The sequence below is a fragment of the Primulina tabacum genome, chromosome 5 (genome assembly GCF_025594145.1).
Source record: "Primulina tabacum isolate GXHZ01 chromosome 5, ASM2559414v2, whole genome shotgun sequence".
Classification (NCBI taxonomy): Eukaryota; Viridiplantae; Streptophyta; class Magnoliopsida; order Lamiales; family Gesneriaceae; genus Primulina; species Primulina tabacum.
This window is the reverse complement of record NC_134554.1, coordinates 4548282-4565370: the sequence shown is the minus strand read 5'-3', so window position 1 is coordinate 4565370 and position 17089 is coordinate 4548282. Positions and strand designations below refer to the sequence as shown.

General features: G+C 34.6%; 2 protein-coding genes and 2 pseudogenes across 2 annotated transcripts; 2 read left to right on the top strand and 2 right to left on the bottom strand.

Annotated features, from left to right (window-relative positions):
* Positions 1 to 3389: 3389 nt before the first annotated feature.
* On the top strand, positions 3390 to 5361 carry LOC142547391 (ethylene-responsive transcription factor ERF024-like; annotated as a pseudogene).
* Positions 5362 to 7405: 2044 nt separating this feature from the next.
* LOC142545723 (large ribosomal subunit protein eL27y-like) lies at positions 7406 to 9018 on the top strand (annotated as a pseudogene).
* Positions 9019 to 9097: 79 nt separating this feature from the next.
* LOC142545721 (tyrosine-protein phosphatase RLPH2-like) lies at positions 9098 to 10990 on the bottom strand. The gene is made up of 4 exons (XM_075653073.1): positions 10395 to 10990; positions 9789 to 9856; positions 9474 to 9653; positions 9098 to 9394 (listed from the first exon to the last, which is right to left on the bottom strand). The coding sequence occupies exons 1-4, from the start codon at positions 10915 to 10917 to the stop codon at positions 9224 to 9226; spliced, it is 942 nt and encodes a 313-aa protein (XP_075509188.1). The 5' UTR covers positions 10918 to 10990; the 3' UTR covers positions 9098 to 9223.
* A 1571-nt stretch (positions 10991 to 12561) lies between these two features.
* Positions 12562 to 16489, bottom strand: LOC142545720 (serine/threonine-protein kinase KIPK1-like). Its single transcript, XM_075653072.1, has 3 exons — positions 16253 to 16489; positions 13672 to 15784; positions 12562 to 13589 (listed from the first exon to the last, which is right to left on the bottom strand). The coding sequence occupies exons 2-3, from the start codon at positions 15552 to 15554 to the stop codon at positions 12743 to 12745; spliced, it is 2730 nt and encodes a 909-aa protein (XP_075509187.1). The 5' UTR covers positions 15555 to 15784; positions 16253 to 16489; the 3' UTR covers positions 12562 to 12742.
* Positions 16490 to 17089: the final 600 nt, after the last annotated feature.

Here is a 17089-nt window from a genome sequence, read left to right as displayed (position 1 = left end):
ATCACAAAGAAAATGAAAAAACTCTCTCTTGTTGAAGAAAGAAGAAGACAATATGCAAAATGATATGTTATGTTGTGTATGTATTTTTGTTTTTCAATAAATCAAACATTTAATGTTTTTTATGTGAAAAGACATAATCTTTCATTCATATGGATGTCCCTTGACCAATGTAACTGACCACAATCATCAAAAAATGCCAAGGGAATGAAAAAACATCAGAAAAACTCAAAGAGACACGAAAAAACGCGAAGGGGCGCGTCCAGACGCCCGCGCGCAGAACCGCGCACGGCCGCGCGGCTGCGCGCAGATCCGTGCGCAGCCGTGCGACGGGCACTGTTCATCACTGTTCACCGAACAAATTATTTTTATTTTTATTTTTCGTTTCCGTCCATTACATGTTGCGACTACTCGTTTGAAGTTCTTTCAACATTCGAAGAACTTGTTTCGGGTTTAATTCAGAACCACCGAACTTAATATTCGTTCATTAAGCTCCATTCTTCGTTTCGAATTTTTCCAATCAAACACATTGATTTATTTGCTTAATTTTCATTCATTAAGCATCAAAATTCCAACAACTACGAAACAAGTGTCAAATAGGGAGATTGAGAATTATTATTAATATTTTTCCGCTATGGTGTAACCGAGATTCTAAACCTATAAACTTTAACTTTATTACGAGACTTATTGTTCTATATCATCGTCACATCAAAAACTAAAAACTTACGATTTTTATAAACATCCTCACACAACCATAAACATAAAATCAACTTTTTGTTGGATTCCATAAATTCACACAAAATTCTACTTTTTTTATTTACTATTTTTATTTATAATCTCTATTTATATACTATCATAAAACTAATATTTATAATAACCATTTAAATATTTTATTAATAATATGTATTATTTTTAATTGATTGAAAATTTTAAAATAAAAAATTGAAGCTGCCATGGGAAAAAAAATTTGGCCGATATTTGTTTTACGAATAATTCATTTTCATTGTCTTCTTGATTGTGAAAAATAAAAACAAACCAAAAAAAAAATTAAAATTGAAAATGGGCCCATGTAATTTGCTTTTGAAACCGTGTTCCCTTTGTGGGTATCAAAGCCGACGAATTTAGCAAATAAGAAATCATTGTCACATACCAATTTGTAAATTGTTTTTAAAACGAATACTGATTCCTATTCCTATTCTTTTTCCTACCCAACTGCGGATATACACGCAACAGTCTAAGATGCATTTCGTAATAAAAAAAACTTTTGATCATAGATTTAGCAGACTGTGGTCATTGCCATGAATTTGCACTTAATTTACTGATAAATCGATCGAGTGGAGCCAAGTTAACAAAGGCAAGGGTAATCAGATTCACATTTCCAAGAAATAGACTTGTATATGTTTAGTTGGCAAGTGAGGGGCAAAGTTTTATATTTCCTTTATTTTATTTTTCTTTTAGCTTTTGACAAACTAAAATCATATATATATATATATATATATATATGTATGTATGTATGTATGTATGTATGTATAAACCCTGTCCCCCAGGTTCTTCTCTCGACTTTCTATATTTCCTTACTTGGTTGGCTCATCTTTTGATTTCTTCTGCCCTATTTTCCTTAACCTAATCCATTTCAACATGCTGAACGTCTCGCATGAATTGACTGTGAAACCGCAAGTTGAATTGCCAATTACATATATATTAACAAATTGATGTCGAGGATACATAGATTAATCATGACTTATAAGGAAAAAAATAAAGAAAAGGAAGGAAAACTTTAGAAATAACGTAATCATTTTTAGTAAGGATAAAACGTTAATTGTGATCCTTCATATTTTCAAGTATTTATTAGTTTGTTGTACAATAATTTAGAGTAACGTCGTGACACAATGTTGTGTGTATAATATAAGATATAAACATTTTGTGTTTCTTTATGTATAATATTTTTTTTAGTCTTTCCAATTATAATTGATCTGGTTATGAATTTTTATAACAAGAAGATTTGCAAGTGCTTGGTTTAGTTATGACATTCTATACTTAAAATGATGAGTAAATTAATCCAAATCTATTAATCAAATATGTAGGATTTAGTTTAGAAGATATGGAAATAAATTGATAAAATATGGCGAAATTACAAATAAGTCGAAAGAACAAAATCTTGATTTGCAATCTAATTTTGGGCAAAATTGGAAAGATATTTGATCTGATAGAGCAAGAGACTCAAATTTTACATGATAAAATTAAATGCTCGTATATATTTCGAAATTGTCTCCCACCATTTCTTGCTATACATCTTAAGGCAATTTAGTTGAACTCCAATGATTTTATATGGTTCTTGTTCATTAAGGTACCAGATATTATATAGAAAATCACTTTAAAACGATTAATTCTGGTTGGATCAAATCAGATCCATCATTACCTACCATGATATTCATTTTCCGGATGGAGATGAATGAACTCTTATTTTTTTATGTGTAAGCAATTCTTTGGAAGATATGCGACATCTGGAATATTTTGTATGTGAAAAATGGAATTTCAAGAGCTTGAATGTAAATTATCTAATATTGAAAAAAAATTTATTAGTTAGAAGTAGATAGAAAATCATCTTGACTGTCTATTGAAATTAATGATAGTTTTTAGGGATGATTATATTTTCGGTTATTTAATTTTTTTGGTTTTTTATCCTCGTAACGGTTTGCGTTTTTAGTCCTGTAAGTTATATGTATTTAATTCATTTTTTGTCATGTTAATAATAATTTTTAATTCTAAAGTTTTTTTAAAAAAAATCTGATATTTTTTTTTGGTATACGTGGATGCTTATTTTTTTGGAAATATTACTTGGAAGAAAACACACATGCATTTCATAATTTTTTAAGAATATCACTTGGGAGTAGCCCGATGGATTCTCGTTAAAAACAGACCAAAAATGAGAAAAAAAAACATGCAAGTTACGCAAATTCACGTTTAACATGACTAAAAATAGAAAATGAAATACAAATAATTACATGACTGAAAATGAAAATTTATCATTAAAATGACCAAAAATGAAAAAAAAAATTCAAATTACATGGCTACAAGTGAAAATTCATTGTTACAAGTTCAAAAGTGATAAAATGCACATTACAGACCAAAAATATAATTTTCCCTAGTCTATTTAATATATTCTATTTAAAAATACATTTCCTCAATATCTTTTCCTTTTGCGAAAGAAGTGATGGAAAGGAAATTGGGGAGAAACGGCCTCATTATAATTCCATCCACCAAAAATTCGTTCTTCACTTCCAAGATCATAACCCTAAATATAAATTGGTTTAATATTTAAACGGTATAAACGTTAAAAATTGATCAAATGTTATTTTTTAATTGTTGTTAATGTAATATTTTATATAACGATATCAACAATAAATGTACTTAAACTTATTAAACATCCATATACTATAATTTCTTTTGTATATATATGCATGAAGTCCTAGCTATCCGTGTAATCCATCCACATCATTGTCCGATTCCAGCAAAATCAAATAAATAAAATAGAAAGTTTCCATGTCATTCAAATCAAATCATTAAACTTTGTTCTATCAATTTTCGATCACCACTTCTTTTACCCTAAAATAAATATATATATGGGTTAATTCAAGAATGAACACGCTATCCAACCCAGAAATCCAACACCACAACTGGCATGCACCACAATTTTCAAATCTTACCATTCATTAACTGGTTGGCACTTCAAAGCTGAGCTCTGAAACAAAGATTTCTGTGTATAAATGGATGGATGCCCTAATCTTTAGATGTCCACTGCTTCATGCAAATGCAAAAATAATACCAATTATACATATAATTATTGGATTTATACATATATATATATACTGCTACAATGTACCCACGATCAAGTGAAGGAGGCGGCAGCAGCATATCGCCAACATCTGAAGGAGAAGCGAACATCTTTTCCGGCAGCAAAACATTCCGCGGGGTGAGACGTAGAAAGAGCAGCGGAAAATGGGTTTCCGAAATCCGGGAGCCAAGAACGCCAAACAGAATATGGCTTGGGACATTCGCCACCGCTGAAATGGCGGCTGTGGCCTATGATGTGGCTTCGGCGGCGGCTGTGGCTGCAGCAGTGGATGCAGAGCCGTACGGCTTGAGACGATATGTTAAAAAAAAAATCTTATTGTGATAAATAACCGTAAAGCTCAGTTTGCAAATTAAAAATATATAACCAAATAATAGATATAAGGAAAATATAATTTACGAGCTATATATTTATCTTTTTGCGATTTTTTTTTTCGTGCGCCATAACATCAACATGACTCTAACGTAATGCAGTGTCATATGAATAATTATATTGAAAAAAGATTGAAATTGGCAAAAATTGTAAGATATGTTGCTAAAATTGAAATTTATCAATATAAACTATCCAAATACAAAATGATAAATATAATGAACCAATATTGTAAAAATATATGATTTATTTTAAATAATAAATATAATATTTTATTCAAGAAAATAAAAATAAAGATATGTAAAATAGGTAAGTATCATAATTTTTTGTGTTTTATTTTTTGAAATGTGTCCAACTACATAAATTTAAGAAAAGAGGTCAAATAATCGACAAGTAAAATATAAAAGTTTAACACACGAATTGACACAAGATAAAAAAATAAATATATTGGACAAACATTACCATTTTATGCATACAAAATTTTTAAAAATTTAATTAATGAGCCGTGTAGTTTTATTGTTTGGGCTCTACATAATTTGATTAAATCATCAATGAACACAATCATCATATTTAATCATGTTTTTCAATGGGTCAATGTCCAATTTTTTTTAAATGTCCAATGCACATACTATTTAGGTGCAGAGCTCATCAACATGAGATTTTTTTGGGCCCCTGTGATGGTCAGGCCCTGAGCCGATAGCCTCTCTCGCCTCGCAATAGGTACGGCTCTGAGTGGATGCTATTAGCAGCGACAGGAACACATTCCAAACACCACCTCCTGTGAATGAATTTGTTGACGAGGATTTGATCTTTGCCCAATATTTGTCCTGTTAAATATGGCTCAGGGAATGCTGATGAGTCCTCCACCCCTTTGTTTCGATGCAGATAAAAATACACAAGATGATAACCTCTGGAACTATCCTTAAATAATTAAACCCGGACTTCCGTTCGCGTTTTTCAAATCGAAGTCGCATTTTACTTCAAGAATAAGAATTTTGGTCTGCTGTAGAATAAATATATTAAGGATGAAATCATGCTAGTTGCAGTGTGTATGTTTGCTTGTAATTAAAGGATTTAATGATCCCTGTTTAATTTGTTTTCAAGAAATTTACCAAGATATATTAGTTACACCTAATACTTGCCTTAACAAACCGGAATGGTTTTTACAGTACTCGTGTCTTAAAAAGTTAAACATTAAACGAGATATGGATTTAAAATGTCAACTTGCTCATATAGCACCGATTAAATGTCTAGTTTTTTTATTAAAAAAAAATCAAAAAAAAAAATAAAGTATATATGAAGAGCCCTTACTGTCAGGTTCTAGGCTTGAAGCATTAATATTATAATCAAAATAATGAACCTGCATGCATCTATAATTAGCCTAACTGTTTTAGTTCATTAACTTGAACTAAAGCGCGAGGAAACGGCGTAAGTACTTGTTCATAAATATATACACAGTGGGAAGACGATATTTTTAACTTGAAAATCCAATATAGATTTTTGTTGGAGAGTTCGAGCTCAAATTATTCAAATTGAGCTAATTCGTACTCAATGGCAAATTGAAAATATTTGAATTCAATTAGGCCGTGATTGGATGGAGGGATTTGAAACCATAGATTTCAAATCCGTTTTGATTGCTTGGATGAATTTATATTTGATCATATATCTTAAATTTACCACACCTTTTAACTTATGTAAATGCATTGATGATTATGATAGATTTGATACCCACCCAAAATAAGTGTAATGTCATATTTACTATTCAAATCCCTACTCAAATCAATTCCATTCTAAATCAAATAATTCCTTCCAATCACAACCTTAGGTTTTTTACAAGTTCAATATTCGATTTCAAGCTCATTTCGCTATATTTTGTTCAAATAGCTTATCACCTTCTCTTATTATTTTGGATATATTTATAGAAAAATTAATAACAAATATATTACAAACTAGCAAGATTCTAGAATATTAAATCAAATTTAACTTAACGTTAACGCATTGGAATTTTATTAAATACGAATAAAAATTATTTTAATTAAATTCATCCAAAAAAAATAAGAACGTAACTGGTCAAATAAATTCCATAAGAAACATATTAATATTTATAATATTCGAGTATAAGATCAAATTACGTTAATTAAATTAAATTAACAACAAGGGGTTAGTTGAAATAAGCAATCAACGCATCTACGGATGGAGAGTCATTTCCCAATCCGATTTATTAGTACATAAATAATCAATTTACCAAACTTCACCTTTCGGACGATTCATGGAATTTCGGGCCTGATTCAAATCGTGTACCATCAGACATTAAAAACATAAGTGATTGACAAAAGATTGAATGGATTATAAATACATATAAAACTGGTCTTAATTATGGAGGATGCAAGGAACAGACATATATGCTTTGTACTTCTTAAAAAAAATCTTTGACCTAGCTACTTTATCTGCACATTATTATAATTAATTTTTTTTTAATCTTGATGACTAAAAAAAAAAACTTGGAATTACACTTCATATATAAATAATAGTTTGAATTATTTTGTTGCAGTCAAGATAAAAGATAATTAGAGGTTTGAGCAACTTTATTAGGACCACTAAACCTTAATCATCATTTCTCTAGAATGATAATTACCTTCTAAACCCGTGTCTCATTTTCATTGGCACGCTTACACTAATGACTATGCTTATTCAATATTTTGTCGGAAAAATATCACAACTGTAGATATTTAATTAATTAAAAATGTATGTAAACGTGCGGATAACATGCATTCCTTGTTCATTTAGACCAGCTAGCTATAGATTGTAGCAACTTAAAATTTCCAATTCTCTATACATTAATTTGTTCTGTATGAACCATTATTACCCCGAAATTACCATTCTTTAGGGGAAATTATCCTACTTTCTTATTTTCTGGGTCACAGAGAAAATGGGGATTTTTCAAGATGTGACAGAGGGCCATGTTTTTCAAACTATTTGGGCAAGTAAAGATAGATACTAAATAGGATTTATCGCAAATATGCCGAATATACTTTGTTAAATGTTGATAAATTAATAATAACCCATATTTATGGTGAATATTCCGATTAATAGTAAATAAATACCGTCGTATAATTCAATCCAAAACATAGTGAATATTATCGAGTTAAAAAAAAAGTACAAGCACTCGATATAAAAAAAAAAATGTGGGGAAAAGCGAGTAACTGCACCTGACATTTCTTAATGGGCCTCAAGTATTCATAAATTCAAGGGTGTCCTATGCCAAAGGCCCAGGGAAGGATTAGGTCTATTATCGAAAGCCCATATAACTTCTAATGGAAAGCCCAAGTAGTTGGTAAGCCCTCGAGTTCTAAAAACACTGACCCCTACCACGCACTGTTTACCGAACTTCTGCTTCCTCAGCAGGCCAACCACCGCACAGGTGAGCAAAATGGTGAAGTTTCTGAAGCCAAACAAGGAGGTGATCCTCATGCAGGGGCGGTTCGCTGGCCACAAAGCGACGATACTGAAGAATTACGACGACGTTACTCTACGGCCACTGCCTCGTCGCCGGAGTCGCCAAGTATCCCAGCAAGGTCACCCGGAAGGATTCTGCGAAGAAACATGCCAAGAAATCACGCGTTAAGGCGTTTTTCAAGCTGGTCAATTACAACCACATCATGGCCACGCGATACACTCTCGATGTTGATCTCAAAAACGTTGTCACCTCGGAAACGCTGGTCTCGCGTGGCAAGAAGGTGACCGCTTGTAAGGAGATCAAGTCCAGATTCGAGGAGAGGTTCAAGACTGGGAAGAATCGCTGGTTTTTCGCTAAGCTCAGGTTCTGAGGTGAAATCATCTTTTCCAGAATTCTATTATTTTGGGTGCGTTGTTATTTTCAATTTGATTACATTGACAGTTGTTTTGACTGGGGAGGCTAATTTTTGCCATATTTACACCAAATCAATTGTTCTCTTGATAAAGAATCTGGCTATCATTTTTATGTTTTCTGGATTAGACTGTTTTGGTTGCTCTTGCACGATTTGCAGATTTATGATCATGATAATTTTTAATGCTAAAGATTGAAAATTTAGTTCTGATTAATCATTTTTCTACATATATTGTTTTTCCAAAATTTTCTAAGTTATAAGGTAATATTTTCGACCCCTAAAAGAAGCTGATTGTTCAGCTTTCATGTGTAAATTTTATACACGAAACTGAAAAATCAGTTTGTTTTAGAGGTTGTAAACACTCTGTAAGTATCCTATTCAGGAGGCGGAGTCCTTGCGTTTGATAGTGCCCCAACATTCCAGTTGAGTCTGAAGAATACGATGGCTTCAGCAGGTTTGATATTGACTATTGAACTCCCTTGTGATGAAGTTTGAAACCATAAAACCGTGTAAGATTTAAAAAATTGCGAGTTAACCAATATATCCATTTCCTCAATCGACTTGGAGTAGGAGATAACCAAGATATCAAATAGAGTAAGAAAAAGTTAAAATCCCCGAACCAGAAACGTGTGCGATGGCAATGTTGTTGAAGGTATTTGTTGTCTTTCCTTTTGCATTTTTGCTGTTGCGGCATGGTGCTGGAAGAGGTTTTTCACTTTCTTTGCGGTTTGAAGTTGGATGGAGCATATATGATTTCATCTAAATCAACTTAATTTGGTTATTTCAAATGAGTTCTTAGTGTTTATAAGTTCCTTAGGTTTGTTTCCCTTGGTTTAAGATTTATTTTGCTTCGGCGGACTTTTCTCAGAACTGAATCAAACAAGTAGTCCTATTCTATCTGTTTATGAACATGAGCGGCAAATTCTGGTTCGTCTTCTGTTTTACTGAATGTTCAGAAATTTAGGCCCATTTAGCTTATGATTTATGGCCCTGGATAAGCAGAAATTTGCGTCTAAAAATGAGGTACAAATGTGAAAAATTGCGTATGGTGCTACATATTTGCAATTCTAAGATGCAATAAGTTCTGATGACCGCCTCTCAAAAAAGAAATTCTAATGACCCGACAAATTTGAAACTATTTTACCAATTTATCAGAGTCTCGAACCAAATTTTTCGAAGGAAGAACAATTGCAGCCACAGGATTAGTTTCAATGCCGCCACCTTCATCAATTATCAATCTGAAATCTTCAATATGAACCTTTGCATGGTGACCACTTATCACAATAGTCGGAATTCTAGTCAATTCCTACATAAAAATATGCAAAAATATAGGTGTTTTGTTTTAAAAATATCTTGTTTTAGAGTAACGGAAAGATAGGAATTACCTCGGGAATATTCCAGACGTTCTTTCTTCCACTTAGAGCTTCAACTTTGGGGATTCTCGTGTCTTTGGACTTGAGATGATTTATCTGCTCTACAACTCTTTTACCTTTCTCTAGGCCAGCGTGTACAGCGATTAGTTTACAATTTTGCAACCCTCGTTCGGTTTGGATATAGACATTATCCTACAAAATCAAGAAAACACAGGATGTTCATCAGAACTACAAGATGTCATCGCTCCACATAAAATCGATCTGCCCTGAATAAGGTTAGTTGGAAAAGTCAGACAAGATGGAAGGTAAGAGTAGATGCTCCCTCACCTCTTCATGGACCCAAACCAAATCAGCAAGAAATTTCTTGTGTTCCTCCGAGACTGCCTTCATTAAATCTGTTAAATTCGAATTCTTGGGGATCAAACTATGGTACTCAAACCTAAAATAACACCCAGGATCGCACGAGTGTGGTCAAAAGATAAATCTCTACATCGAATTAATGAGAAACCCTTCCATATACTCATTACAAAATGCATTACAATTGCATTTCCAACTAAATCGGCATCCACAATCTCCTTTAGAATCAGGAGAAAAAACAATTCCGTCTATCCATTTTAGGATTGTGAGATGAACCTAATTGACTAACGGTTTTCATTTTTCAACATGTACTCGATTCACCAAACTCGAAGTTCAACATGATTGTTCGAAAGCTTGGAGCTTAAGTTGTAATAACAGTTGTTCGTAATGAAAATTTGATAGAACTTCCCTGCATAATATAGTAGATATCTCATTTATACTCAATTTTGGATCATGTGACGGAAAATTTAAGAAGCTCAAGTCATTACCCAGGTTCCAAAATTAGACCAAAAAAGATAACTTTTTCAACCAAAAATCCAAATCAAAGAAAGCTCAAATATTTGAAAACATCCATACCAGCAGAGCCATGGGGAACCCCATACGACTCAAAAGTGGGACCTGCATCGTAAATTGAACCCTTGTACTCGGTCTTCTTGACATGATTGAACCCAACCATCCTGCCAGCCCACCTCCGCCCTTGCAGATGCATATTTTCATAACCTTCCCCTTTATACCAGCCTTCTTTTTCCTCGTTCATCTCATACTCATTCCACGTCTCCGAAAATGGAGACCCATCAGGTGGGCTCGGAAGAACCCCCAAAAATGCAGCAAATGCGAGGTCATGATTGCCGCAGAGGAAGACATGGGTCTGATTGGGATATTTTGTGGGCAAAGAAGTCAAGAAATCGATCACTTTCTGGGTGTCGGGGCCCCTGTCGCAGTAATCACCCAAGAATATGATGAGTGCTGTGTTGAAATCCGATGGGCCTACGGCGATTTCGAGATTTGACCACAGGTTCTGGAGCTTGTCCATGTATCCATGGATGTCACCGATACCGCAGACCACTCTTTGTTTTGGTGCGGAAATGGGATCCGCCATAGAGTAACAATTTTCTTTTGTGGAGCTTAACAGTATTGGTTGATTTATTTATAATAATTATTATAATCAAATCATGGATGATGAATTTGAAGTATCTATTATTCTTAATTTATTATGGGTGGTGTGTGAAAACACTGAAAAGTTCGAGGAAGTTGGACAGACGGGTTTTAATTTGTCAGCCGTCGGATCCGACATGAACGGGCGGATCTAAGTTCAGTTCATGCGTTCTACATTCTATTCAGTTAAAACTGTCTGCGTGTCTCCTTCATTTTTTATTTATATTTTATCATCAGTAAGTGTTCACTTATTATCTGCACAAAAAATAGTAGGAAAAAATATTTTATTAGAAAAGGAAACCAAAATACACAATGTCAGTGTGTGTGTAAGATTTAAAAATCTCATTATTAATAGTCTCGAAATATTAATATTTAACAGGAAATATCTTCATTTGATTTGAAAATGTTTTACTTATTGTTGCATTAAAAGATTGTGAAAATATTTTAAAATAATAAATAAATGTAGCTGCAACAATAAAATTTTAATCTAGAAGTATATACAATCATATTTACAGTTTAAGTTTGATTTGTATAAAAATACTTTATATTCTTTAATATATTGAACATTTTGAATGACTTAATCAACACGTTAATTTTAAAGACTCCTAAAATCGGATTGCCTTTGAATTGCACGTGAGAGACAAATTAAAAAAAGTGTCCAGCGCGAGTTTTAAAACTCGCAGGGCATAGCATACTTTTGATCACAAAGCAATACAACCTAAGCCAACCAGAGAGTCTTTGAAGTTTTAGCAAGAAATCGCATCCACAACAAAGAGAACAGAACACAATCCTAAAAACAAGATATGAACTCCCAATCATTTCACAGATACACAATCAGTAGGACTTTGGCAGTCGATGTGAACTCAGTTAATCTCCGCTAGCGTAACCCCCGCAGCCACAATGAACACGTTCTATAGCATTTTCCTCCCGTGAATGCTTCGGGACTCGGTGCACACATGTAGTTTGAAAGTTATGATCCCGGGGTTGGATGCACTTTAAACAGCAAAGCCTTTCATAACCAGGCTGCGATTGAGAAGCGTGTAATCGAAGAGAAATCAGACAATATGTGTGGGTTAAAGAATGCCAAGAGTTCAGACTAAAAGCTCAACTGCATCAATCCAATGCAGGTTCCATCCTATACCATTGATTTCCAGAACAAATTGAAGTATTCAAATTGTTGAAGAAAATAAATATAACAGAAACATGAGTAAATTTACAACTCCCTCCATCTCAAGCACAAAGGGAAGTCCAAGGCATGAATAAGCATGGAAAAGTTATCCCTCTGCCGTGAAGAAACTCCAAGACAAAGTAGGAAAAGAATTAAACTAGACGGACAAACCTTCTTCCACTTTGCAATTAAGTTTCGATCTGCATATCCCTGATCCATGCAGAACTCATACAATTCCTTGGAGATTTCGTTCCTTCGGATGTAAAAGTAAAAAAATGTATCACTCCTCTTAATATTAATGTTTTAAAGTAGATCAATTAAATGGATTTTATATTTAATAATACGAAAGATGAAATGTATGATAAAATAAATTGAATTAGAATTAGACAAAAAAATAACTTAGGTTCAAGCAAAACCCTCATCGACAACCATCTGTCCATTTGCCTCATATCAAACCACCGAGATCACGTAAAATATCCCGGAACAATTTTTACCCATACACATTTTACTTGATACAAACTACATAGCTGGATCAAGATTTTACAATTTTTTTCTCCCAGGAACCAACTAGAATCGATAAGTCAAGATTAACATGTTTTCACTAGAACAACTCGAACTCTAGATGTTCTCCAGTGGAACTATAATCCAGAAAATATTTCCCCTTCTCTTGAGAAAGGGCATGTGAATCTCCAACATCACAGAACGCAGGAATTTGAGGTGGAATGGCGCAGCGTATAAGAGCCCAGTTCAGGCCATCAAAGAAAGGATGCCGCTTGATCTCAGCAGCTCCTGTTTCAGTGCCCAAACGATTCTCGGGTTCTTTCACCAACAGACCCCGGATGAGATCCCTGGCATGAAAACTAACAATTGGGGTATCTGGAAATTTGAGATTCTGCAGTACCACATTAGCTAAAGTCTCTTCATTTCCAGCACCTTTATAGGGTGCTTTCCCGTATAGAAGTTCGTAGAGAAAAACACCAAATGTCCACCAATCAACCGCACTTCCATGACCTTCACCTTTGATGATCTCTGGAGCTAAGTATTCGTGTGTACCAACGAAAGAATTGGATCGTGCCTCGGTTGGTTCAGCAACAAGCTGGGGTAGAAGTCTAGCCTGTGCTGCAGCATGAGCTTTTAGTTTTCTTGATTTCGCTGAGGCAGGTAAAAGCCTAGGGCTAAAGCACGATACTTTACATGATGGCCCGGTACAAAAAGGGTCGATGCAGTTGGATCCCGCGCACGGACCGGAGATCCTAGGTGGCTCTATTAGCAAGGATGATGATTTCACGAGAGTCGGGTTGACAGAACATCTAAGAGAAAGGTCGAAATCCGACAGCATTATGTGGCCATCTTCACGAACCAATATGTTTTCAGGTTTAAGATCCCGGTAAATTATACCGAGCATGTGCAGATATTCCAGAGCAAGAAGAACTTCAGCGACATAGAATCTGTAAGATCCAAATATTAGTATAAAATCAACACAACGCATTTCAAATAACTAGCAAATCTTTCAGTACTTGAATTACATACCTTGCTGCCTGTTCAGGAAAGTACCGGCCAGGCTGTTTCTGTCGTAGGACGTGTAGATCTCCACCAGGACAAAACTCCATCACCAAACATGATAAATTGTCCGATGTAAACTGGGCATAAAGTGTAGGAAGAAACGGGTGATCAAGCATCCTGAGTATCTCTCGCTCCGTTTGGGCCCGAGGCATCTTCTTTCTCCTAACCAAGAACTCATTATCCATCACCTTTATTGCGAATAGACAATTTGTCCCCACAAGTTCAGCAAGATAAACCGTACCAATGTCTCCCGAACCAAGTTTTTTCAACAAGTTAAAGTGACTCAATCCTATGAAACCATATTGTTTCCTTATGAGATTGATTGCTTCCCACCTCACATCCTTCGACATGTGCGGTCTATTGCCGCAAGCTGATCCGCTTAGATTGCTCTCTTCACTAAGGCTAGTTGTGCTACTACTAAAATCACAAATACTGCTCTTTGAGCTCTGTGAGATATCTCCTTTCTCTATGGATTTCAAGGTCATGTTACACCCCTTGGTGATAGGTGCACATCTATTCTCCCAAGTTTTGTGAATTACTTCGGGCTTCTTTGCATCAAAGTTCTGGGTAGTTGTAACCACATTAGCATCAGAAGTTTCCGAAGGATCCACTTCCGAATCCTTACATGGATCCCTTAAAGAACACTGACACCTTTCGCAGATTAATTGCCCAGAACCACTATCTACTTCAGAAGATGTTTTTGAAACAGCTTCATCTGATACCGCTACTTTCTTTGATTTCTTTATAACGAGATTCTTGTTTATGATAATGGGCTTGACAGCGCGAGTAGCACTTCGTGTTGACTTGACATCCTTATTACTTTTTACGGCACTAGGCGGAGTTACATTGTGTCTCGGTTTTCGTCTTGGCTTGGGTGCTTCTTTGTCCACCAACGAAGTGCAAGAATCCTCACGTGAGGTATTGACCACCTTATTTGAACCAGAAGTTTTCTTATCCGGCTTTTTCACATTTTGTTGACCATTGGTCCGTACACTTTGTTTTTCTTCATTTGAACATAATTTTTCTGCTTCAGGTTTTGAAATGGGTGAAATATTATTATGATGCACAGGAGACGATTTAGTACTCTGAATGACTACAGCAATAGGCAAACGAGGAGAAGTATTTGTACTTGGATTTGGGGACTTGGTCTTAGGCGATGGCAGGTTCCAAGGCAGGACAGAATTGGTACTACGATTTGGGGACTTGGTCTTGGGAGTTGGCAGATTCTTAGGCAAGAACCGGGACATCCTTGAACTATCTCCATTGGATTCAGTAGCAATACTCCCAACATTCTTTATGATTGGTTTGACACCAAAACTACTACATGGGCCGGAACTTTCAGCATTCAACCCCACCACAGATTCTTGAACGCAACAAGGTGATGTTTCAAAAGAACGCAAGGTTCCATCTTCTGGCACCCGAGAAATTGCAGTTCTGCATGATCCACCTCCAGCAGGCAGTGAGAAATTTGAGATCCTCCCAGATTCTGATATCCTAGGTGATGCAGGCATCGATAATCGTTTCAGGGAAGCCATCTCTGCTGCCTGAGAAATGCACATTCCCCTTAGAGCCTGTTTCAGAGAGACGGGCTCTGAAAATCCAATTCCGGGTGAATAAGAACCAGCAGGTCGCATTGGCTTCTTTGAGGCATTTCTCCATGAATCTGAAAGATCCAGACTTTTACATGCTCTGAGATTCACTGCTTCAAAAAGCTTGTTTATATCATCTTCCAAACCTTTACTTGATCCTTTTTTCAAGATTGGCGGCTTAGGCTCTCTGTGATGTCGCGGAACTAAATTTGGATCATCCTTTACCTCAACTATTTCACAAGATCTACCGAAAGAACCCATATCATTAAACAGCCTAAGATGATGAATCCAACGAATTTAGGACAAATATTTAAAAAGTCTTAAACTCGGACAATCACAGCCGTTCATCTCTGAAGAAACCCACACTCAATTCAGGATCACAGGACCACATCAGTACATGGAATAAAGCTTCCGACAGCTGCAAAAATTTCTTCTTCTTTATAACCTTCACCACTCCTTCCCCAGCATCCAGTTATCTCAATCTTGGCAACCTGAATAAAAAATTACACGGAACAACCACAAATATTATTACATGTCTGTGTGCTTCCTAAACCCAGAATCATTTTTCAAAAATTTAGATAGCATCTTTAATATTTATTATAATATAATGTCCTCCTCAGAAAAATTACCAAAACATAGAAAGTCCCAAGTGAGCACAAGCAGATTGGGAGAAAAAACCGTGAAACTGCACTTTTGAACTAACAATTACTGTAGACGATGTATCATATTACCGGTTAAATTATAAAATCGGGAAACATTATGTTCAAGTATCAGAATCGGCAAATGATATTTTCGATTTTTTTAAAAAAAAATAGTACACAAAGAAAGTGTTTGGTTTAGAAAAAACATTAGGAAACAGAAAACTAAAAAACAAAACACGGATAGTTCAAGAACTACAGCATTTCAGCAGGGGGGGAAAAGAACAGATCAGCAACAAGATAAGTTCTAGATAATGGTACCTAAAGAGATCCACTCCTCGTAGAGTAACAGGAAAAAATCTTTTCTCCTTTATTTTCCAAGAAATTCAACCCGTCACTCTGCTTCTTTATCGTTCATCGCAATACATATAAGAAACAAGAAAAAGAAAAGAACCCTAAAGAGAAAAGTAGCGTTCTTCTGATTCTCGCGAAGGTTATTCGGTGGACAATGATGGGTTTCTCTCACTACAATCTCTGTATTAATTTTTGGTATTTACTGTTTTCATTTTTTTTTGGTCATAAACTTTGTTCCACTGACGTTCTGATTGGCCCACTTTAATGACTTTGGATTCGGATTTTGGATCTAATCATTTACAATTTATACGTTTGATCCTCTGTAATAAACATCAAGTCTTAATTTATTAATTATTTATTTGATAATTTATCCAACAAAAATAAAACTGCTCATGAAAATAGAAAATATATTTCTGATTAATTAAATAAATATTTTTAGATAATTATCTCGAATAATTTAAAAATATTTTTTTAAAAAAAATCTGAGAGCCTCATAAGAAAAAAATAAAAATAAAAAAGAAAAAAGCCAAATTCCCCAACTAAAAATATTAATGTGATCACTAAGAAAAATTAATCATTCAAACACGCTAATATCATTTCATCGTTATTTATATAAATACGTACGATGAATATGATAGATGTTTATGTCAGCAGTCAACTGGCCAACTCGTTGGAAGAAGAAAATAAAATCAATTAATAGTCAACATATCAAAATCATGCATATGTTTTATCAAAACTAAATGGCTTGTCAATTCATTGGATTCACAAAATTAGTCACTAATCTTACAACAAAGAAAATAAAAT